The sequence below is a fragment of the Lithobates pipiens genome, unplaced genomic scaffold (genome assembly GCF_037356315.1).
Source record: "Lithobates pipiens isolate NorthernLeopardFrog02 unplaced genomic scaffold, aLitPip1_a1.2 Scaffold_8, whole genome shotgun sequence".
NCBI classification, from domain to species: Eukaryota; Metazoa; Chordata; class Amphibia; order Anura; family Ranidae; genus Lithobates; species Lithobates pipiens.
In genome coordinates this window covers 348,332,603-348,356,017 of record NW_027507903.1, presented here as the reverse complement: position 1 = coordinate 348,356,017, position 23,415 = coordinate 348,332,603, and the positions used below count along the sequence as shown (strand labels likewise).

Sequence of the window (23,415 nt, the reverse complement as noted above, 5' to 3'; positions counted from 1 at the left end):
GTGAGGTCTGGCACTGATGTTGGAAGGCCTGGCTCGCAGTCGCCACTCAAATTAGTCTCAAAGGTGTTCTATCGGGTTGAGGCCAGGACACTGTGCAGGTCAGTCAAGTTCCTCCACCCCAAACTTGCTCATCCATGTCTTTAGGGACCACTGGTCCATATTATTTGGTGGAGGGGGGATTATAGTGTGGGGTTGTTTTTCAGAGGTTAGACTTGGCCCCTTAGTTGCAGTGAAGGGAACTCTTAAGGCATTAGCATACCAAGACATTTTGGGTAATTTCATGCTCCCAACTTTGTGGGTACGTAATCAGAGAATCTTGCGAGCTACCAATACAATAAACTAAGAATCCAACAAAACAACACCCCTCACGTGTGAGGAGGTATCTTGATTTTGTTCAGCTGCTAGCACCAGACACACTCATATAAACTGTGTTAGAAAAAAATATAAATAAAATAAATGTGTGCCACGCTGTGTGTACCTCTGTATAAGTACTATTATCCAATGTGCCAATATATAAAATGTGAATGCCAGTGATGATAAATCAAAAGAAAATGTCAATAAATGTACTATCTGAGTTATCATTATATATAACTCTCTCTATAACAACCAATATGTTAGTAAAAGTGCAACAGCTAAACCAAACAGGTGCCTACGCATCTATATATAAATGATTGAATATATTACAAATATTGGTACACATCAAACGATCTGATCTGTGCACTAAACTACAATACACAATCTACAATATAAATACTAATTGAAGATACCTATATAGTGATACATAAATCATAAATAAATAATTGAATATAACTAGCGCTGATATCATAAATGTTAATATAGTCCGAATAAATATAATATATTATCCAGTGCTCCAAAACAAAATCGAGAGTTACTTGTGACTGTACTTCACAGATGGAAATTTTCAGTGACTTTCATTGATTCCACACAGCTTCCCCCCCCCCCCCCCCCCCCCGTGTGTCGGCGCTCACCTCCAAAAATTCTGACCACACACCTAAGTTTGGTCAAAATATGAAGTAGAACCAACACTGGGTTCAGGGTTAGTGGACTCTGTAGAATGCCAATCCCTTCATTGTGGATGTCCTCTATATATACACAGTTGTGCTCATAAGCTTACATAACCTGGCAGAATTTATGATTTCTTGGCCATTTTTCAGGGAATATGAATGATAACAGAAAAAAAATTCTCTCACTCATGGTTAGTGTTTGGCTGAAGCCATTTATTACCACTCAACTGTGTTTACTCTTTTTAAATAATAATGACAACAGAAACTACCCAAATCACCCTGATAAAAAGTTTACATACCCTGGCGATTTTGGCCTGATAACATGCACACATGACACAAAGGGGTTTGAATGGAGGTAACCATCCTCACCTGTGATCACCTGTTTCTGGACTCCTGACAGACCCTTGCATCTTTCATCCAGTGCTGTACTGACATTTCTGGATTCTGAGTCATGGGGAAAGCAAAAGATTCATCAAAGGATCTATGGGAAAATGTAGTTGAACTGAATAAAGCAGGAAAGGGATATAAAAATATATCCAAGGAATTGAGAATGCCAATCAAGCAGTGTTCAAACTCTAATCAAGAAGTGGAAAATAAGTGGTTCTGTTGAAACCAAACCACAGTCAGGTAGACCAACTAAAATTGCATCCTCAACTGTGAGGAAAATTGTTCGAGATGCAAAGAAAAACCCACACATAACTTAAGGTGAAATACAGGACTCTCTGAAAACATATGATGTGGTTGTTTCAAGATGCACAATATGGAGGCACTTCAAGAAAGATGGGCTGCATGGTCGAGTCGCGAGAAGAAAGACATTACTATGCAAATGCTACAAAGTATCCCGCTTACAATACACCAAACAGTACAGAGACAAGCCTCAAACCTTCTGGCACAAAGTTATTTGGAGTGATGAGACAAAAATTTAGCTTTTTGGCCGCAACCATGAACACTACATTTGGAGAAGAGTGAACGGGGCCTATGATGAAAGGTACAGAGGTGGATCACTGATGTTTTGGGGTTGTGTGAGCTACAAAGTCACAGGAAATTTGGTCAAAATTATTGTCAAGATGAACGCAATATGTTATCAAAAAATACTGGAGGAACATTTGCATTCATCAGCCGGGAAGCTGCGCATAGGACATTCCAACATGACAATGATGCAAAACACATAAGAAGCCAATGTAGCACCAATATTTAAAAAGGGCCCAAAATACATCCCTGGGAATTACAGACCAGTTAGCCTAACATCAATAGTATGTAAACTTTTGGAGGGGATGATAAGGGACTATATACAAGATTTTAGTAATGAGAACAGTATCATTAGCAGTAATCAGCATGGATTCATGAAGAATTGTTCTTGCCAAACCCATCTACTAACCTTCTATGAGGAGGTGAGTTGCCAGATAGATAAAGGAAGGCCTGTAGACATGGTGTATCTGTATTTTGCAAAAGCATTTGACACAGTTCCCCATAAACGTTTACTGTACAAAATAAGGTCCCTTGGCATGGACCATAAGGTGAATACATGGATTGAAAACTGGCTACAAGGGCGAGTTCAGAGGGTGGTGATAAATGGGGAGTACTCAGAATGGTCAGGGGTGGGTAGTGGGGTCCCTCAGGGTTCTGTGCTGAGACCAATCCTATTTCATTTGTTCATAAATGACCTGGAGGATGGGGTAAACAGTTCAATCTCTGTATTTGCGGATGATACAAAGCTAAGCAGGGCAATAAATTCTCCGCAGGATGTGGAAACCTTGCAAAAAGATCTGAACAAATGAATCGGTTAGGCAACTACATGGCAATTGAGGTTCAATGTAGAAAAATGTAAAATAATGCATTAGGGTGGCAAAAATAGGAATGCAATCTATACACTGGGGGAGAACCTCTGGGGGAATCTAGGATGGAAAAGGACCTGGGGGTCCTAGTAGATGATGGCATGCAAGCTGCTGCTAACAAAGCAAACAGAATATTGGCATGCATTAAAAAGGGGATCAACTCCAGAGATAAAATTATAATTCTCCCGCTGTACAATACTCTGGTCTGGCTGCACCTGGAATATGCTGTCCAGTTTTGGGCACCGGTCCTCAGGAAGGATGTACTGGAAATGGAGCGAGTACAAAGAACAAAGCTGATAAAGGGTCTGGAGGATATTAAGATATTAGTTATGAGGAAAAGGTTGCAAGCACTGAACTTTTTGAGTTTAACAAGACTCGTGGCCACTCATTAAAATTAGAAGAAAAGAGGTTTAACCGTAAACTACGTAGATGGTTCTTTACTTTAAGAGCGGCAAGGATGTGGAATTCCCTTCCACAGGCGATGGTCTCAGCAAGGGGCATTGATAGTTTCAAGAAACTATTAGATAAGCACCTGAACGACCACAACATACAGGGATATACAATGTAATACTGACATATAATCACACACATAGGTTGGGCTTGATGGACTTGTGTCTTTTTTCAACCTCACCTGCTATGTAATAAGGCCAAGTCAACCTGTCATTAGCTACAGCAGAATAAAGTTCTAGAGTGACCATCTCAGTCTCCTGACCTCAATATCATTGAGCCACTTTGGGGAGATCTCAAACGTGCAGTTCATGCAAGACAGCCCAAGAATTTACAGGAACTGGAGGCTTTTTGCCAAGAGGAATGGACAGATTTACCATCTGAGAAGATAAAGAACCTCATCCACAAATACCACAAAAGACTTCAAGCTGTCATTGATGTTAAAGAGGGCAATACACGGTATTAAGAACTGGGGTATGTAAACTTTTGATCAGGGTCATTTGGGTAGTTTCTGTTGTAATTGTGATCTAAAAAGAGTAAACACTGTTAAATGATTATAAATGGCTTCAGCCAAACAATAACCATGAGTAAAAGAAATGTTTTTGTGTTATCATTCATATTCTCTGAAAAATTGCAAAAAATAATAAATTCTGACAGGTTATGGAAACTTATGAGCACAACTGTATATATGCAAAGAAAGACTCAAATAGTGTGATAATGTTTAAAACTCCAATTTATTAAAATAGTTTATAAATCTTTCTCACATTTAGCTACCAGCGCACTACTCTATACATAGCATGAATAAACAAACAGTCCCAAAACAATTGGTGTATTGTTATGCCTCTAATCGCCTTGCCGAGAGAACAGTATCTCAGCTGGCTTCTCCTCTGTCCTAGACCTCTCCAACGCGTATTCGACACAGGGCTTGTCACATGTCTTCATCAGGGAGATTCTATTGGACGGCTGAAATTAATAGAATATATAGTGGCCCAGTGGCCATTTTCTTATATTTCAAATGCGCACCGACCCGTGCCATTTTGTTGTGGGCATATAATACACCTCTACTATCTCTCCACCAGTGGTTACGCTGCACTAACTAATTATCTAATGTGAATAGATCTAGTTTGCAGGATGGGGAGAGAGGCATATATAATCTCTATGGGGGTCCTACAATGAACGGAACACCTATAATCCCATATATCGATCTTTAATGGGGGATCGCAAATAGACATAATAAATCATAAAAATGAAATTTATGATAAACACATAATGCTAGATTAAAATGTAAATAAAAATTAATTTAAATTCCTATACTTCCAAACCCCTACTTTGAGGTGGACACTATACTAGCCTCATACATTTCTCTGATAGGAATGCATATATGCTACCAGCACCCTACAAGGCTGGTCCTACTCCACCACTACTATATCTTAGTCCTGGGTAAAAAATATATTTATATACATACCACCCCTCACACAGTGGGTATACTGGATATCACCATATGGGACTGTTTACTGGTACTAACCCCCATTGGTCATCCAGAAACATGGATATACATCCATATACATGGATTTATACCCATTAGGGCCCCAATATTAACGTTAGGGGCTTCAAACCCACATACTATACATATGTTGGCACCTCTATGGTTAAATCTTCTAGCTATAATGTAATTAGCATTTATATTGTAGATTGTATATTGTGGTTTAGTGCACAGAACAATGTATCAGAATGTTTGATGTGTACCAATTATTGTAATATTTGCAACATATTCAATCATTTATATATAGATGTGTAGGCACCTGTTTGGTTTAGCATTTGCACTTTTGATAACATGTTGGTTGTTATAGAGAGAGTTATATATAGTGATAACACAGTGCATTTATTGACACTTTATTTTGATTTATGTATTGGCACATCGGATAATAGTACTCATACAGAGGTACACACAGCGTGGCACAAGTTTATTTTATTTATAACTTTGTGGGAATAGTTAGGGATTGCCCCTTCCTGTTCCAACATGACTGCACCTGCACAAAGCAAGGTCCATAAAGACATGGATGAGAGAGTTTGGGTAGAGAAACTTGACTGGCCTGACCTCAATCCGACAGAACATATTTGGGATAAATTAGAGCGTAGACTGCGAGCCAGGCCTTCAACATTGTCCAACATCAATGCCTGACCTCAAAAATTTGCTTCTAGAAGAATGGTCAAACATTCCCATAGACACACTCCTAAACCTTGTGGACAGCCTTCCCAGAAGAGTTGAAGCTGTTTTAGCTTCAAAAGGTGGGCCAACTCAATATTGAACCCTATGGACTAAGACTGGGATGACAGTAACCGGTTCCTGACTGGCGCACGCAGTTGTACGTCGGCAGAATGGCACGGCTGGGCAAATGGGTGTACCTGTACGTCCCTTTAAATTTACAAAGCCCTCGGCATATTACACAGCACCCACTGCATTCTACACTCCCCCACCTCTACACACAGCATTTTTGCTTGCACATGATTGGATGATGGAAGGCAACAAAACTTCATCTCATTCTCTAAGCTCAGGGGAAAATTCCTATATTATTACTAATGGGAAGGATATAAGTGGAGCCATGACATAACAAAGAAGGTCATTGGCAAAGAGGGATAGTTTATATTGGTGATATTCAAGGGGATATGGGCCGATAACTGCTACATAAGGAAATAGGCTTTGGTTTAAATGTTATGTGCGCTTCCAGGACTTGAGTGTGAAAACAAGTGATACTGGAAATAGCTTTAGGTTTCTATAAGGATCAAAGTGAGGGAGTTGTGGATTAAAAACGAGTTGTAAAGGAAATTCGTATTTTTAAATATCATATACCATATACCAATAGTACAGTGGCTGATGAGTTTACATCAACTATTACCTAAAAATAGTAAATTTTCTGGTCAAATATAAAAGGCAATTTTAGTTAATACTACTAATTAATTAAATTGTGAAGCTTTTAGGGCTCAAGTTCTAAAAATATAACCCAGTGGTTTCATGGTTAGTTAGGTTGAATAAAGACACCAGTCCATCTAGTTCAATCTGAGTGAGTGTCTACAATTGTCCCTATCCCCCAAGGCTTGCACACTCACGTCGGTCCCTACCCTCAAGGAGCCCACAATCCAAGGTCCCCATTCATATACTATACCATTCATATACTAGGGCCAATTTTGGACAGAAGCCAATTAACCTACTGCATGTCTTTGGATGGTGGGAGGAAGCTGGAGTACCCGGAGGAAGCCCATGCAGGCACAGGGACCCTTCTTACTGCTAGGTGAGAGTGCTACCCACTACACCACTGTGCTGCCCCTTATCTCCTGAACTGCTAATACATTAACACTCTTTCAGTTAGAATTGTCAGCACATCCAGGAAACCCAACAAACATTGAGCTGATGGCTAATATGACCTTTTGACAAGGCTATGGATAGTCCAGTATGTACCTACTGATAACAAGTAGTAAATGAACTTTAAAAATCCTTACTGACCTTTGTAGCTGCAGGTACTGTGGAGAATTTGAATTACTGTAATTCTCTCAGCTACTCTGCTCTCCCTAATTCCCCTACTAGTAATGCTTTCTAGCCTTTTACCCTTTACTTTCTAATGTAAATATTAAGCAGGTACTGTGGGGGGGATCAATGTAAGCTGAGAGAATGACCATAACAATTTTAGGGCTTTTATTGTGAAGTTTGAGAAAGAATTGCTTCACAGTGCTTGAAGTTAAAGAGGCAATGACTTGTTATAAATCCCTTTTACTGTTTGCTAATGTAGCATAGACCCCAGACTGGGCTGGCAGTTTTGTCCCAGGTTCCATTCCCTATGAGGTACACGGCTGCCAGGCACACAGCAGCTCTACACTCTCAAGAAACAGGCAATGCCTGTCTTTTTGTAGTTTAATGCTGATTGAACTTGGGTAAGGTGTTGGGTGAGCCTTGGGATACTCCACATTTAGTGCAAAGTATAACAGAGGACACTATCTGGCTATGTCAGTCTCTCCATGGTGAAATCCCTCTTCATACTCAGTGGACTCAATGAAAGTGCAAACCTTAGCCAGAAAATCTGGAGCAGTCTCTGGCTAGTGATGAGTAAACTACAGTGGACTCTAATGCCAGAGCAAGCCTGATCCAGCAAATCTGGAGCAGCCTCCCCAAGGAATAATAAGGACAGTCTCTAGAGTCTCTCTCTAAGGCTTGTACTCGCCGTGCCCTGAGTATTTGAATGCTCTCATGCAGTTCCAGCCAGCTTATGTACTGTGAGCCTTCAGACTAGATCCCCTGTAGACTTACTCCAAATTGCTCCCAGCAACTTCTGACTTGGACCCCTCAGCTCTCACTGAGCTGGAACTCTGATAGCCTCCTGAAATTTTCAGCTAAGTGACCCAGAGGGCCCTGATGTTCCAGGCGCCAGTCTATTTATATGCACCTTAGCCCCCTACTGGTTATTTTTCCTACCAGGGATTGGCTGAGGCTGTATGAATATGAAAGTTAAGGGTCTGCCTCTTCCAACTGACTAAATTCTGGAACCTACCAGAAATCAGGGGGAAGCAGTTGAGCCTGCAACCAGCAGAACCCATAACCGCCAAAATCAATCAAACTTCGCTTCACTGGCTACAGAGGTGCCAAAAACAAAATTTACCTCAATACTACTAGTGACCTGACTAGGAGGATGTTACACTAAGTATAACTAAATATGTGGCTGTCCATAGCCTGGCCACAGGTTTACTTCAAGCTAAGGCCTTTTGAAGAATCAGGCAAGAAGATGATGTGTTCCAATTTACTGCACTAGGTGGAAAGGGGAATTTTAATGTACCATTCTATAATGAGCTGACCGGAGTCTGTGACAGATTTTGTAAACTTCAGCCCATATATCTCCTAATCATAGAAAATGATATGTGAAAAAAAAAAAAATAGCTGCTAGCACTAAAGGTAAAATATGCCCAAACCTTTATAGAAAATGATATGGCAAACTCAAGCACAGCTTGTGGAAATTGGAAACTCTCTGAGCAGATAGGTGCTGATGGTTCCCTTTTCAGTTGGGAAAAAAATTTACTTTCACAACATATACACAATGTCCAAATAAGCTGGACAAAGGAACTCCAGATCAGTAAGAAGTTTTAGGTCTTTTACACACATGTGTCTAAGTCCATGCAATGTAAATCCCTGCATATTTCTTATTTTTTAATTTGTGCATACGCTTTTAAGCTATATGAAGGTTTACGCAGGCACTGGTATACCTTACTACAGCTGTGCATCGTCATTCATGTCTATAAGCAGAGCATCCGGGCTTTACAAGCAAGGAAAATATGGAGGGATTTATGTTGCAAGGGCTCAGGAGTCCATGTCCAAGAGGCCCAAGTTGACAGAAAGAAAAAATTGCATGTAGCACTTGTTTTTTAAACCAGCATTTTTATTAAACACATCACTAGCATATATTTGCTCAGTTGTGTCACATAACACTTTGATAAGATCCGTCTGGGCACATTGGGGTTTATTTCATAAAAATGGATAGTGCAAAATCTGTGTGCATAGTAGCCACTCAGCTTCTAACTTCAAATTGTTCAATTAAACTTTGACAAATACAACTCAGAAGCTGATTGGTTTTAATGCACAGCTGCACCAGATATTGTACTCTCCAATTTTAGTAAATCAACCCAATTATGACTTCTCTAAGGACAGTCCTAGTAAGACCCCATACACACAATACAACTTTTGTTGTCTGATTTCCTTTAGATTTACCAAAACCATGTAGTCCAAAGGCCTGCCTGATTGCATATAAATTTAAACTCTTAAGGTTTGACCTTCTATTATATAGTTTTGGTAAATCTGAAGGGAAAAATCTACAGAAAATTGTATAGTGTGTATCCAGCTTAAGTCTGCACTTGTTGGATACATCTCACACAGCTATTCTACATTGTATTTTTTTTTTTTTTTTTTCCATAAAGATTTTATTGAAAAGTGTAACAGTTTACAGGAACAGGTCATCATAAATGAACAGGTACATGTCAAGAGGCCAAACACACAAAAGAAATAATGCACGGTGGGGGAGAAGCCAACAGGGACCTCCCAACGGTACTAAGCAGAAGAATAGGCTTGAATACTGTTCCAACCACTATACCAGTACTACATCAAGTCTAAATATGATGGCTTCACAGCCGCGGGAGGGGAACAGCTCGGGTGGCTACCTGCGCCCACCCGAGATACCCCAGGGAGAACAAAGGGTATAAGGCGAGAGCAAAGCCAAGTGTCAAAAAGAAAAAGGGAAACCGGAAAGAAGCGGTGTCAACAGGGGAGGGGTCTTGGGGAAAGGAGAGGAGGGGGGGAGGGGGCAAAGAAGGGAGGGAGAAAGACAGAAAAAAGGGGGGGGGGAGAGGAGAAAGGGAAGGAGAGGGGGGGGAGTGAGGGAGGAGGGAAGGAGAGAGGAAGAGAGTGTGTGGGGTGTGTGGTCCCCCGCCCCAGGGGGGGGCCCAGGGGAAGTAATAGACGGTTGGTAGGGATTCAGGTGGAGGTCAGCCTTCAGCCAGGAGGAACATGTTGTTTATACTCAGGAGTAGTTGTGAAATGAGACCAACAGGCCCACGTAAAAGAGTATTTCTCGAATCTCTCTTGGGAGATGTGGATCAACTCCTCCATGCCAGCAATCCTGGAGATGGTCGCAAACCATTCGGCCAACGAAGGGGCACGCGTAGTCCGCCAGTGTCTGGGAACACACAACCTGGCAGCATTGACCATATGCATGGCCAGGGATTTCAAATAGGCTCTCCGAGAAAGGGAGGTGTGATGGAGGAGGAATTGTGCCGGAGTGTAATCAAGATCAAGAGTAGTAACGGCTAGGATGAGTCTGTGGACTTCCTTCCAGAAGGGTTGGATGATCGGGCACGCCCACCAGATGTGGAGCATTGTCCCAATATCAGCGTTGCATCTCCAGCAGACATTCGGAGTAGAGGGGGAGAACTTATGAAGGCGGGAAGGGGTCCTGTACCATCTGGTTAAAATTTTGTAACCATTCTCCTGGATGGCTACATTCAGCGAGCCTTTATGAGTATATTCATGGACTCTAGTCCATTCCGTCGGTGTTAGAGGAGTCGGCAGATCCCTATGCCAGGAGGATTGAGAGGGGGAAAGGGTCGGGGCAACCGGGTCCGCGATGAGGGCATACAGGAGGGAGACAAGGTGTTTTTGGGGTGTCTTACGGTTGCATAAGTCTTCAAACGGGGTGAGTGGTCGTATCCATTCCTCTAAAGGGGCCCGGGTGGAAAGAAAATGGTGAACCTGGCGGTACGTCCAAAACGAGAAGGAGGAGGCATTCGGGAGGCTACGAAGGGTGTCTAAAGAAAGAATTTTGCCCCCCTGGAAAAAATGAAGGGCCAGGACATCCTCGAAGGGCCAGACCTGTCGAAGAAAGTTGGGTGAATAACCAGGAGGGAAGTCAGGGTTGAATCTCAGTGTAGTTAAGGGGCCCGGGGACGGCGCAATAGGAACGGAGGCAGATATTTTCCTGCATAGCATCAAGGAAGTGTGGATAAATGGGTGTGCAGCAAGGGAATGGGGCCATTGTTTTGGGAGCAACCAGGGGAGGAGATGAATGGGGACTGTGGAGAAGGCATCTTCTAGAGATACCCAAAGTTTGTCAAGAGAGTGGATATGCCAGTCCGCTACCCTGGTAAGGTGGCAGGCGACGTAATACTTGTATAAGTCCGGGAGGGCGATCCCCCCTTTGGATTTGGGGAGTGTGAGCCTGGAGTATTTGATCCTCGGTGGGGAGTCTCTCCACAAAAAGGACGAGCAGACCTTCCGATAGGAGGAAAAGAAACTACAGGGCAGGGCCATAGGGATGGTCTGGATCAGGTATAAGAAGCGAGGCAAGACGATCATTTTAATTAAGGCCGCTCGTCCGAACCAAGACACGTTAAGGTGGTTCCAGTCTTTAAGATAGGTTTGGGTGTGGGTCAGGGCCGCGTGGAAGTTAAGGGGGTAAAGGTCAGAAAGGAGGCGAGGGATTTTGATGCCCAGGTACGAGATAGCGGTGTGTTCCCAATGGAAGGGAAACGCTGCCTGGCAATGGGATACTTCCCGGGGGGGTAGGGTGACATTCAGGGCTTGGGATTTGGAATTGTTGATCTTAAGGTTGGAAATCTTACCAAAAACTTCTAAGTCTTGAAGCAGTGATGGAAGAGAAGTGCGCGGCGCGGTCAGAGAGAGCAAGATGTCGTCCGCAAAGGCCGAAACCTTGAGCTCCCTCTCCTTAATCGAGATCCCCCTAATATCCGGGTTCGTTCTGAGTTTATTCAAGAGTGGCTCCAGAGTGAGAATGTATATCAGTGGTGAGAGGGGGCAGCCCTGACGAGTGCCGTTGCTGATAGGGAAGGCGTCCGATAGGTGGCCGTTGACTCTCACCGCCGCAGTAGGGCCAGCATATAAGGTCATTATAGAAGCTAACATGCGGTCACCCAGGCCCACCGCTGTTAAGACTGCGCGCATGTAGTCCCAGGCCACTCTATCGAACGCCTTCTCGGCGTCGAGGGAGAGGAAGAAACCAGGAATTTTTGAAGAAGTGAGCCAGTGGTGAAGGTTCAAGGCGCGGATAGTGTTGTCCCGAGCCTCCCTTCCCGGGACAAATCCCACCTGGTCATTGGGGATTAGGCTGGGGATCAAGGGGAGCAATCTGTTGGCTAAAATTTTGGCATAAAGTTTGATGTCGACATTCAACAGTGAGATTGGCCTATAGTTTGCTGGCAAGTGGGGATCCTTGCCCTCCTTAGGTATTACAGTTATGTGAGCCTTTAACATTTGGTCTGACTTCACCTGGGGATCCGCGAGGGCATTGAAGGTGAGTAGAAGGTGAGGGGAGAGGGTGTCCAGGAAAGATTTGTAGTACTGGAGGGAGAAACCATCCGGCCCCGGGCTTTTGCCAACCTTCATCTGCTTCAGCGCAGTGTCTAGTTCCAGGGGGGAAAATCGTGCCTCCAGAGATTGAGCACACAGGGGAGAGATAGGGCTGGGGCTATGTGACGCGAGAAAATCTGCGATAAGAGCGTCTCGGGCCGCTCTTGCGGTCCGAGAAAGGGGAGAAGGGTGAAGGTTATAAAGTTTGGTGTAGAAGTTTTCGAATTCCTTCGCAATATCCTCATTTTTAGTAAGTAAGGATCCCGAGGGATGTCGCAGGCTATGGACAGATGGAGATAATTTAGCTGATTGGACCGAACGAGCCAGGAGACGGCCACATTTGTTGCCGTGTTCGTAGAAGACCCTTTGGCCTAAGACATAACGTCTTTTAGTGCGTTTGCCCAGCTCATCTGTGAGCAGAGTGCGAGTGTGTATCAGCTCATTGAGGGTAGCTTGGGCCTGAGATAATTTGTGAGACGTTTCCAACGTCTTCAGCTTTGTCAGAAGGGAGTTCACGCGCTCCTGGTGTAGTTTTTTGGCTTGGGAAGATAGGGCCAGCAGCTCCCCTCTAATTACGCACTTATGGGCCTCCCAGAGAGAAACCGGGGAGGCAACGGACCCCGAATTCTCCTGGAAAAACAGTCGGATACTCGAGCGAATACGCTCCAGGGCGAGGGAATCTTTGAGCAAGGACGGGTTAAAACGCCAGATTTTAGTTTTGGGACAGGAATCGGGGAAGGAGAGCGTGACGGTGATAGGGTGATGGTCAGAGAGGAACATGGGTTCAATGGATGAGTGTTGAAGGAGAGGGAGGTCCCTCTGGGACAAAAAGAAAAAATCAATTCTGGAATATTTTTGGTGGGGAGCCGAGTAGAAGGTGTAATCTTTGGAGGAGGGATGAAGAGTACGCCAGGTGTCGTGAAGTGATAAAGCTTGGAGCTGAGCTTTAATCTGGCGGAGGGCTCTGTAAGTCAGCGAGGATGTCCCAGTGGACGTATCAAGAAGGGGGTTCAGAGGGACATTAAAGTCCCCAGCTAAAAGAAGCAGCCCGCTCTGAAAGGAGGACAAGAGGGCGCAGGTCGTGCGGAAAAAGGTTACCTGATGTTCGTTAGGGCAATAGATGTTGGCCAACGTGATCGGTGTCGAAGCGTAGGTGCCCTTAAGGAAGACATACCTGCCCTCCGGGTCTATCAGGGAGTCGGAGAGATGAAAGTTAGCGTGTCTGGAGACAAGGACGGACACACCCTTCGTTTTTGCTGCAGGATTGGTGGCATGGAAGGCCGTCTTATATACGTGGTTCGAGAGTTTAGGTATAGCGTCAGAGCGAAAGTGCGTCTCCTGCAAGAAAACAAAGTGTGCTTTAAACTTGGTCAATGAGGATAATACTTGAGATCTTTTTTCTGGCAGGTTGAGTCCCTTAACGTTAAGGGAGACACATTTCAGTTGCAGGGGAGCGCTATTCGCGGATGAAGGCTGCATCCTGAGGGATTGGGCAGGTGGAAAAGGTTTGTACCGGGAATACCGGAATAGAGGCCTATAGAGGGGGAAGTGGGGCAGGGGACCACAGACCCCGGGGCAAGGGAAGAAAAGAAAGGGGAAAGGGGCGGAGAAGCAGAGAGGAAGAGAAAGAGGACAAGGAGGTAGGGAAAGGTGGGAAAGGGAAGGGCAGGGGATCAGGGGGGAAGGAAAGGAAAAAAAAAGACCAGAGGTAGAATTAGACCAGCTAACTACCTAGAGGGACGGGTGGTGAAATCTGGTGTGTCAGCCTAGTCTAGGAGAGACTGCTGTGTGGGAACAGTGGGGTAGACGAGAGATACATGACGTCTGCGAACCAGGGAATCTAGGTGAGTATGTAAGGGGTCCCGCCCATTTGTATTGGGGAGGGGCCAGGCGTATAGGGGAGCCTACCAATAATAAAGGGGATCTGGAGAAAAAGGGGAAGGAAGTCGTAATGTTAGGTATTAACAACTACACAGAAAGTAATAAAACGTGATGGAGCCGCGGCTGGAGGCGAAAAAGACATGCCATGGGTCTCAAATCCTACAAAATGGAGTAAGGATGCATAAAAAACATAACAACTTAACAGATATAAAAGAAACAATATTAACATCAGGATAATAGCTTAAGACTGATAAGCCTGAGAGAAGTCTCGGTCGAGTACCTACCCCTTATGGGGCGGGGATTGGGGGGGAAAGGAGGGGAAGGGGAGGGGAAGTGGGGGAGGACGGGGGGGAGGACGGGGAGGAGGGCGGGAGGGGGGTAGGGGGAGGAGGGCGGGAAGGGGGTAGGGGGAGGTAGGGGTTTGAGGGGGGGAAGTAGGGAGGGGAGAGGAAGGAGAGGAGGGGGAAGGGAGGGGGAGGGCAGCAAATACAAAACAGAGAGATCCAAAGAAGAAAAGGGTTTTCAAAATCCTCTCCCCCCCCCCCCCCCCCACCCACACATCCAAGCAATGATATATAGTACCCGGTATAGGAAGGGCAAGCGTAGCGAGTCTAAGTCCGTGGCCATCTCTTACCCTTCCAGATGAGAAAGGGGTCTTCAATTAGAGAATTTGGAGCCAGGAGGGAAACAAACCTCGGGGGTTAGAGGTAAAAACAGGGTATAGTAAAAAAAAAAACAAAAAAAAAAAAAAAAAGAGTCTCACAAGCATAGATGTCTTCCCGAAGAGCAGAATTATTTCACAGAGGAAAGTAGGTGAATTCCAAGAGTCCGAACGGCAGCAGGGGAAGAGGGATCCTTGTCAGGGCGAGAGTCCCCAGTTCTGGAGTGAGGAGTGTTGAGACAGGTAGGCGGGGGTGGCCAGGGAAACACATGCGGGCCATGAAGAGCGCGATGGAGCGTGGTGGATGGAAGCCAAAGGTAGTCGGTTAGGGAAGCACGGGGAAGGAAGGAGAGAGGGCGAGATGGACAAAGGAGAGTCTCGGGGAGGGGGCAGGAGGGAAGCGGGGCAGGGTACTCACTCAGAACATAAGTCAAACGGCTGTAATCTCTCTTAGTCCTCCGGTGCTTCGCCTCGTGCTAGCGAAGGTGAGGGGCTTCGTTGGCGCAGTTCCCGTCGGAAAGGACGGTCGTTAGGAGACCTCGGATCCAGGCGACGATGTCGCGAGCGTTGACGTGCGGCTTTCGGTGATGGATTGAGAGACACAGGACGCCAGGGCTCCGTCGGAAAGAAGGTCGAATACCAGTCCGGGAGTTCGACCAGTGGCAGATCAAGTTGGTCGCAGAAGGCTGGGAGATCCTCTGGGGTGCGAAGAAGTGCAGAGCGCCCTCTGGCTGAGGCTGAGAGGCCAAAAGGGAACCTCCAGCGGTACTGGATGTTTCTAGAGCGGAGGGCCTCCAGTAGCGGACGGAGCGCCTTCCTGTTCTGGAGAGTGATCTGTGAAAGATCTTGAAAGAGCTTCACATCTGCCCCGTTGTACACAATACGCCCCTTCATGCGTGCTTTTCGAAGAATTTCCTCTTTCAAAGGGTAGTTGACAATGGCACAGATGATGTCTCTGGGTGGCTCAGAGTCTCTGGGTGGGGGGCGGAGGGCCCGATGAGCCCTTTCCATGTCAATGGGGGAATCTGCGGGGCGCTCCATGAGATCATTAAATATGGTGCATAGGGTCGGCTGAATGGCGTCTGGCTCGATGCTTTCGGGGACACCCCGGACCCGTATGTTATGCCTCCGACCGCGGTTATCCAGGTCCTCGACGTGTCTATGCAGTTCGAAGACTTGAGAAAGCTGGGAGTCATACGCGGATTGCACTTGGCGAATGGCCGCCGCGTGGGTCTGGGTAGTCTGCTCCACATTGTCCATGCGGCGGGCAACTGCCAGCAGGTCCGTCTTGAGGTCCGCGATCGCTGCAGTCACCGTGCACTTAATGTCCTGGGCGACTTTCTCCAGATCAAGGAGGCTTGGGGGTTGGGAACCCCCAGGTCCAGGTGCGGACGCCCCGGGCATGTGGGCAGGTGAGGATCCGTCAGGCGAGGCCGGGGATTGGGCCTGTGAAGGCTCGAGGGCCTGGTATCGCTGCGACCGGAATATGTCCGGAATGTGCCTCCCCTGAACGGTCTTGGGCTCCTTAGGGGTGCGGGAGGTGGACGAGCTCCTGGTAGACCTGTGCATAGCAGGGAAAGGAGGTAGGCTCCCGTGTGAGCAGGCAAAGTATTCCCGGAACGCAGGAGCTCACCAGTTAGGCGTCCATCACGGTCTCCGTCCAGGCCACGCTCATCATTTCTACATTGTATTAGTTCATGTAAAGTAATATAATGTTGTGATTAAGAAAACATACACAAAGTGCATTTTTTAATTACAGCATTTAATGACAACAAATTAACTTCACCTTTAGGCCTCATTCCCACGAGGTGGATCCGCTTCCATGGAGTCCGCCTCTGTCCGCCAGCTCAGTGAGAGATCTCTCCATTGATCTCTGCTCAGCCGGCGGATGACAGGTCCCAGTCTGCTCACTGAGCGAGGAGGGGCTTGTCGAGCACCGCTGGTTTCTATGTAGAAATTGGATGAAAATAGACAGCATGTCCATTTTCATCAGATCTCATCCGATCCGATGGCGACAGATCCGGATGTAGGGCCATCCATCTGCTTTTGGTGGATCGGACCGGGTCAGATGTCAGCAGGCATGTCACCGCTGACATTTGTCGCTCCATAGACCAGCATAGAGCGCCCGTTCAGGTCCACTGTCAAAACTGACAGATGGACCTGAACGGTTCGACAGTGTGAATGGGGTCTTAGTTACAAATAATCTTCAAAAGGAGTTAAACACATTAGTGTATAGGACAAGAGGATTGCCGTGTGCTTGAAGTACTTTAAAAACCTGCTTCCTTTTTTTTGCTTGGGAATAAAAATCCAGTTAGTTACTAATGCTTAACAGTAAATCCTATAGGTGCATGAAAATCAGAACATTCACTTATTTTATCTTAATATAATTTATATAGAAACCACTGTCAACCAACTGTCATGCAGCTCACCAATAGTGTATTAGGAGACTATGGGGTTGACTTACTAAAAGTAAATAGACTGTTCACTTTGCATGTGTAGTTGCTCTCAGCAAAGGAATTTCCCCCAGAGCTTGGAGAATGAGATGAAGTTTTGTTGCCTTCCATCATCCAATCATGTGCAAGCAAAAATTATGTGTGTAGAGGTGGGGGAGTGTAGAATGCAGGGGGTGCTGTGTAATATGCAGAGGGCTTTGTAATATACAGGGGGAGGCTGGATAGGGGGGCTGTGTAATATGCAGGAGGGCTGAGTAATATGCAAAGGAGGCTGTCTAATGTAAAGGGGTCCAGAGGTGCAGGGACTGAGTAATGTAAAGGGGTCTAGATGTGCAGGGTGCTGTGTAATGTAAAGGGGTCCAGAGGTGTGGGGGCTGTGTAATGTAAAGTGGACCAGATGTGCAGGGTGCTGTGTAATGTAAAGGGAACCAGAGGTTTGGTGCTGTGTAACGTAAAGGGTTCCAGATGTGCAGGGTGCTGTGTAATGTAAAGGGAACTAGAGGTGTGGGGCTGTGTAATGTAAAGGGGCCCAGAGGTGCGGGTGCTGTGTAATGTAAAGAGAACAAGAGGTGTGGGGCTGTGTTATGTAAAGGGGTCCAGAGGTGCGGGGGCTGTGCAAGGTAAAGGGGACCAGAGGTGCAATGGGCTGTGTAATGTAAAGGGAACCCGAGGTGTGGGGCTGTGTAATGTAAAGGGAACCAGAGTTGCAGGGCTGTGTAATGTAAAGGAGTCCAGAGGTGCAGGGGCCTCTGTAATGTAAAGGAGTCCAGAGGTCCAGGGGCCTGTGTAATGTAAAGGGGTCTAGAGGTAAAGAGGGGGGTGGGAGACCCTGCAGAGATGCCAAAGCCTCAAGGGAGTGAACCTGCATGTTCCCTCGGGGTGAACGGGCTTTGTATTAGTGAAGCACCTTAAAGTAAGGTAAACCTGTCCTGTTATTATTACGATTATTATTATCTTCATTTATTAGCAGGTGAATGCAGCTTCCATGCATTCACATACATTGAATCCGGCCCTTAAGTGGAAAAAGGTTGCTGACCCCTGTCATATATTATGCAGTGTTTGATAACATTCCAGATGTTACAGACATCACTGGCAATCATCCTATAACGAAGGGGTTAAAAGATAAGTCGTTCTTTCCTGCAAAAGCACCCATAATTGTTCAGAGAGATTTTTCAATATGCTTGAACATTTTCAGGGGGATACTTTTCTATAAATGTGTTTACTAAACTAGAAAGTAATTTATTGTATATATATTTGTATTTAATGCGTGACGTAAGATAAGAAACATCTGAGCCACTGAATGAATATGTAGCTTGCATGATTGCTGATAAAAAAATAAGCTTGAAAAATTCTTTAGCATTATCCAAAGATGTGATTTTTTTTAAATCAAAGGATGGATATGGGATCCGATATACTGTATCAATATTGGTGCAGTGGTTCCTGCTGTTATGAAAGGTGAGCATTTTGTTTAAGGTGACACCTTATAGTTGCAGTAGATGACAATACTTCCAGCTGACTCTTTTTATTATAGACTCTGAAAATAGTTTAAATAAAATGGCCACTTGTTTCTTTCTAATCTATTTAAAAAAAAAAAAAATAGGTACATTTGTCAACCATAGCAGTGACAGTGTCAAAAGACAAAACATTATTATACTAAGGATACAAAATATTACAAGAGCATTTTATAAACTCACATTTATACTTTCTACATGCTTTATAACACCCTAACAGACTATCGCATGTTGAACTAGTAGGATCTCTCTGTCTTTAGGATTAGAAATGGCCACAAATACAGAGTGGGCTTTTAACTACTGTGCTAATTTTCCAAAAATGGCTGCTAGAATGTCCAAACCGGCTTTTTACTCTTGTTTATTTTGTGCTACAGAAATGCTGTCACCATTTAGAACACAGAACAAACGTATATTGATAGCTGTGTATGGAATGCAAATACAAATTAAATTTGTAAATCATCTTTGGAAATATTATTATATAAACAAAGTTCTTTCCCTGAATAAAATGTATACATACTTTTGATTCAGAGCAGCTGTGCAGGAGAGTAGGTTTCCATTTAATCCAAGCAATCTTTATATGAGAAATGTACACTATTTCTTATTATACTCAGTTTTTTTTCATATAATCATAACCCTCCAGTACTACAGAGGAAGATCTGTGGCCAGTACCGGTATAGAATCCATGGTCAACGCTGACTTAGTAGGAACATCTCAAAAAAGAGCGCCATCTTTGCTGGCCTTACAAACTCATAAAAATCCAATTAACAAATTAAGACATTGTACTTACTTGGGAGGTGAAGAAATACTGACTCGACCCATGTGTGAAGAAAGGTGAGAGTCTATGCCATTATTGTTGTCATTTACATAAAGCCTGGATGGATTGTTGTACTGGACATTGAACATTGGTTGAACGTCACTGGGGCTGCTCCGTGGCGAAAATGAACTGGGTCGTCTGTTATTGGTACTTTCTGATGGAAAAATGTCCTAAAAATAGAGCATAGAACACAATAAATAATGCATAATCGAATATTCTAATAAACAGTGAAAGGATATAACACCTGTCATTTTTTGTTTTTTCTATTTTCCATTTGGCAGATTTCTCTTTACTTCCTATCCAAGAGAAACAAAAAGAAGAAAGAGCAAATACATGTATATTGCAGGGAATCCACTCTCATGCCGCGTACACACGATCAGACTTTTCAACAGACTTGTGGACTATCCGACAGACTTTGCAGCGGAGATCCACGTGACTTTCAAATGAACGGACTTGCACACGATCACTCCAAAAGTCAGACAGATTCAAATGTGATGACGTAGAATAAGGAAGTTCATAGCCTGTAGCCAATAGCTGCCCTAGTGTCGGTTTTAGTCCGTCGGACTAGCACACAGACGACTGGATTTTTTGACCGGACTGGAGTCCATCAGAAAGATTTGAAACATGTTTTAATTCTAGGTCCGTCGGATTTTTGGGAAAGAAAAGTCTGCTGGAGCCCATACACGATCTAATTGTCCGACGGATTCCGGTCCACCAGACCTAGTCCGTTGAAAAGTCCGATTGTGTGTACGCAGCATTAGACATTTGTAACACCAGAAATTGAAATTGAAAGATGTCCTTTCAAATTCTATTCTGGTTGCAACTCAAAATTTAGATTTTCCCTCTCTTTCAGTCCTGGTACAAATGGTTGCTAGGACAAATGGAAAGGATGAATCTCTCAGTGGAGGCACAGATAAAAATACAAATTTTACAGAGTTGCTAACCCTTTTCCAATCCATCCAAAACAAAATAAACATTTTGAACAATATTGATTGTATCAACACAGAGTGGTCCTGTGGATATTTCTAAAATGAACAGTGCCACGTCCTAATTATTTGAGACAAGAAATTTGGAATGGAAGGCTTGGACTTTTTAGGCACAACTCAATAGGTAGTAATTATATAAAAAGTTTATTAATACATATGGAAAAAATACATTAAAATTATCCACATTTGAAAAGTCAGTACAAAAGAGTTATACAATTCATACTGTACAAAGCCATTGGAAAAACATGTAAAAACTTGGAAGTGAAGAACAATCATTCCATGATAATTAGATCCAGAAATAAGGCTGAGTAGCAGAGTTGACTAAATAACATATCCTAGGCTTTACATTTTGCGCGGCTTGCGCTTCTTCAGGAGCATCTAAAGAGGGACTAACTAAATGGAAAAACAAACAATAAAATGAAACAAACTAGATATACAAAGTATAAAAAATATAGCATTTTAATGGGGTTCTGTTTTTTGATGGGCACAGTTAATGACATCAAACGTTTGACTATAACCCATAGACCCAACAATCTTACACAATCCCAGCCACAGGCTATTCGGCATCTAAAGGATCAATCTGATCTTGAGATCAAGGCAGCTGATAAAGGCGGTAACATTGTCCTCATGCCCAAATCTAATTATGAAAAGATGGTCATGAATATTTCATGTAATGAATAATGGTATTCACGTATTCCGGTGACCCATACTGCCAAATTTAAGAATGAATACCTGTCCATCATTGGCTCTGCCCATCAGAAAGGCTTTATTGATCAAGATCTGTATAACTATTTGAATATTCGCAACCCTAGGGAGGCTACTTTCTACACTTTACCAAAAGTACACAAACATTCAATTATGCCCCCGGATAGACTGATTGTGTCCAGTATTGGATCATTGATGGAAAACGCTAGTCGACTTGTTGACTCTATCCTTATGCCACATGTTTTGGGATTACCCTCCTATACCAAGGATACGCTTGATCTCTTAAAACACATTGAGGGTATGGTTGTCCCTCCCGATGCCCTGCTTGTGACACTGGATGTTGAGGCGCTTTACTCTAGCATTCCTCACAAGCAGGGCATTGGGATGGCCCATACCTTCCTACGGGAACAGGACCATCATCGTTGTGACTATTGTGAATTAATTTTAGAACTATTTCAATTTATTCTTACCCGCAATTTTTTCAGATTTAAGGGCACTAAGGGTACCCCCCAGGCACTATATTTAAAGGATTTTTTTTTATTGTTGCACTTTAAGTATCATTAAAATCCCTGCTCCTGAAAAAACAATTGTTTTATTTCTTATTTTTTGCATTGATACATGTTCCCCAGGGCAGTACCCAGACCCCCAGACCCCTTTTATGGCCAATTACTTGCACATAAGCCTTGATTTCTGATGTTCGGCTCCCATAGACTTCAATTGAGTTAACTGTTTGGGGCAGAACTTTTCTCCTGTTCGGGAGTTCTGCTGCGAACCAAAGCGGTGTTTATCTCTAGTGTTTAGGATTGATGCATCTGCAGGACCTGATGCAATTTGCTCATTCTAACACCTAGCTATACAGAGTCTTCCTCAATGGTGGTGATAAATACACTCTAAATTGCAACCACAAGTCAAATTAAATGGTTTATGTGTAGAGCTGCACCAGATTTTGCATGCAGTTTTAGTGAATCATCTCCTGTGCTCCATTCTGGAGATCTCACTCCACATTAATGATAAACTAATATGAGCCTAGAAATAGGTAACAAACAATGGTTCAGGGGGTCTGAGGGATAAAATATATCAGGAAAGACAGGGGGAATATTATATGTTGAGCCTTAAGGGAAAGAGGAAACATGGCTAAGGGTTGAGCTGAAGAACACCAACAGAAGGGAAATCCAAGAGTTGCATTAGAAAGTAACATTAGAAAGTACTATTTTTACAAAATAGTAAACAGGCCGAGGTAGTGAATCAATCAACATTAGATAAATTTAAACCCAAAATGTTTTGATTGTATACACAGTAGGAAAGTACTAGAACTAAAAAGTACAAGATTCCCTGTCAGTTTTTTATTGCTATCTGTGTCTCTGCTATGGAAGTTTATTTTGTCTATTTGCCCAGGTGACTACTGAGGGAAAATCCAAAAGTTGTCACTAGAACAGAAAAAGAGTGCAGATATGCAAATGAGGACACCTTTTGTCTTTCTTCCAGACAAAAAACATTTTTCCTGTGCGCACATAGTAAAGCCACTGCTGCCCTTGTGCACAGTTACTGGTCTCGTATATGTCATCTGTAGTTTTCTACAAACATCCTGTAATGGGTAGACCTATTGATCCCACTCACAACTCTAATTTCTGATGCTACAAGCCTTTTTACAAGGCAATATATGGTTTGAAAAAGCATTTGGTACACACAAAATGAAAAAGAAACTTCTGCTATCAGTCTTCTAGGTTTCTGCAAAAAACAAGCACATTCTTGTAACATTTCCATTTTATACTCATAATATGAATACAAAGTTGACTTAATTTATGTAATGTGTTCTTTCCCCATATCTTATAGCTTTACAATGTTCTGTTTATTGGCTTTTCCTTGTCTCACTTTACTGCTGGCTACAGAAAATATAAAACTTTTTTTTTACAGTAATGGAACAGGATATATCAAAGCCAGTTGAAAGTTGCTGTAGCCCACATCCTAGCCTGGTATAGTAATATCAGAGTTTAAGGTCATAAATAAAGTTATGAGAAACATAAGTCTTACATATTCACATGCCTAGCTTGGCTTTCTGAGTACAACAAGCTGAACATTAATAAAGACCACTCAGGAAGGGCTGCCCCTTCCCTGGAAAGAAATATGTAAGGGTGACATTTATTCCAGATGCCTTTTCATACTTGTAACGCCATGGCACTTCGAAAATGTCAAGTCTCACT

General features: G+C 43.7%; 1 protein-coding gene across 1 annotated transcript in view; it reads right to left on the bottom strand.

Annotated features, from left to right (window-relative positions):
- PDLIM4 (PDZ and LIM domain 4) overlaps positions 1–23,415 on the bottom strand; it is a 262,578-nt gene that overhangs the window by 31,677 nt on the left and 207,486 nt on the right. Inside the window, exon 4 of the mRNA XM_077473273.1 lies at positions 19,497–19,693. Coding sequence (XP_077329399.1) covers positions 19,497–19,693 — 197 coding nt within the window. The remainder of the gene's footprint in view (positions 1–19,496; positions 19,694–23,415) is intronic.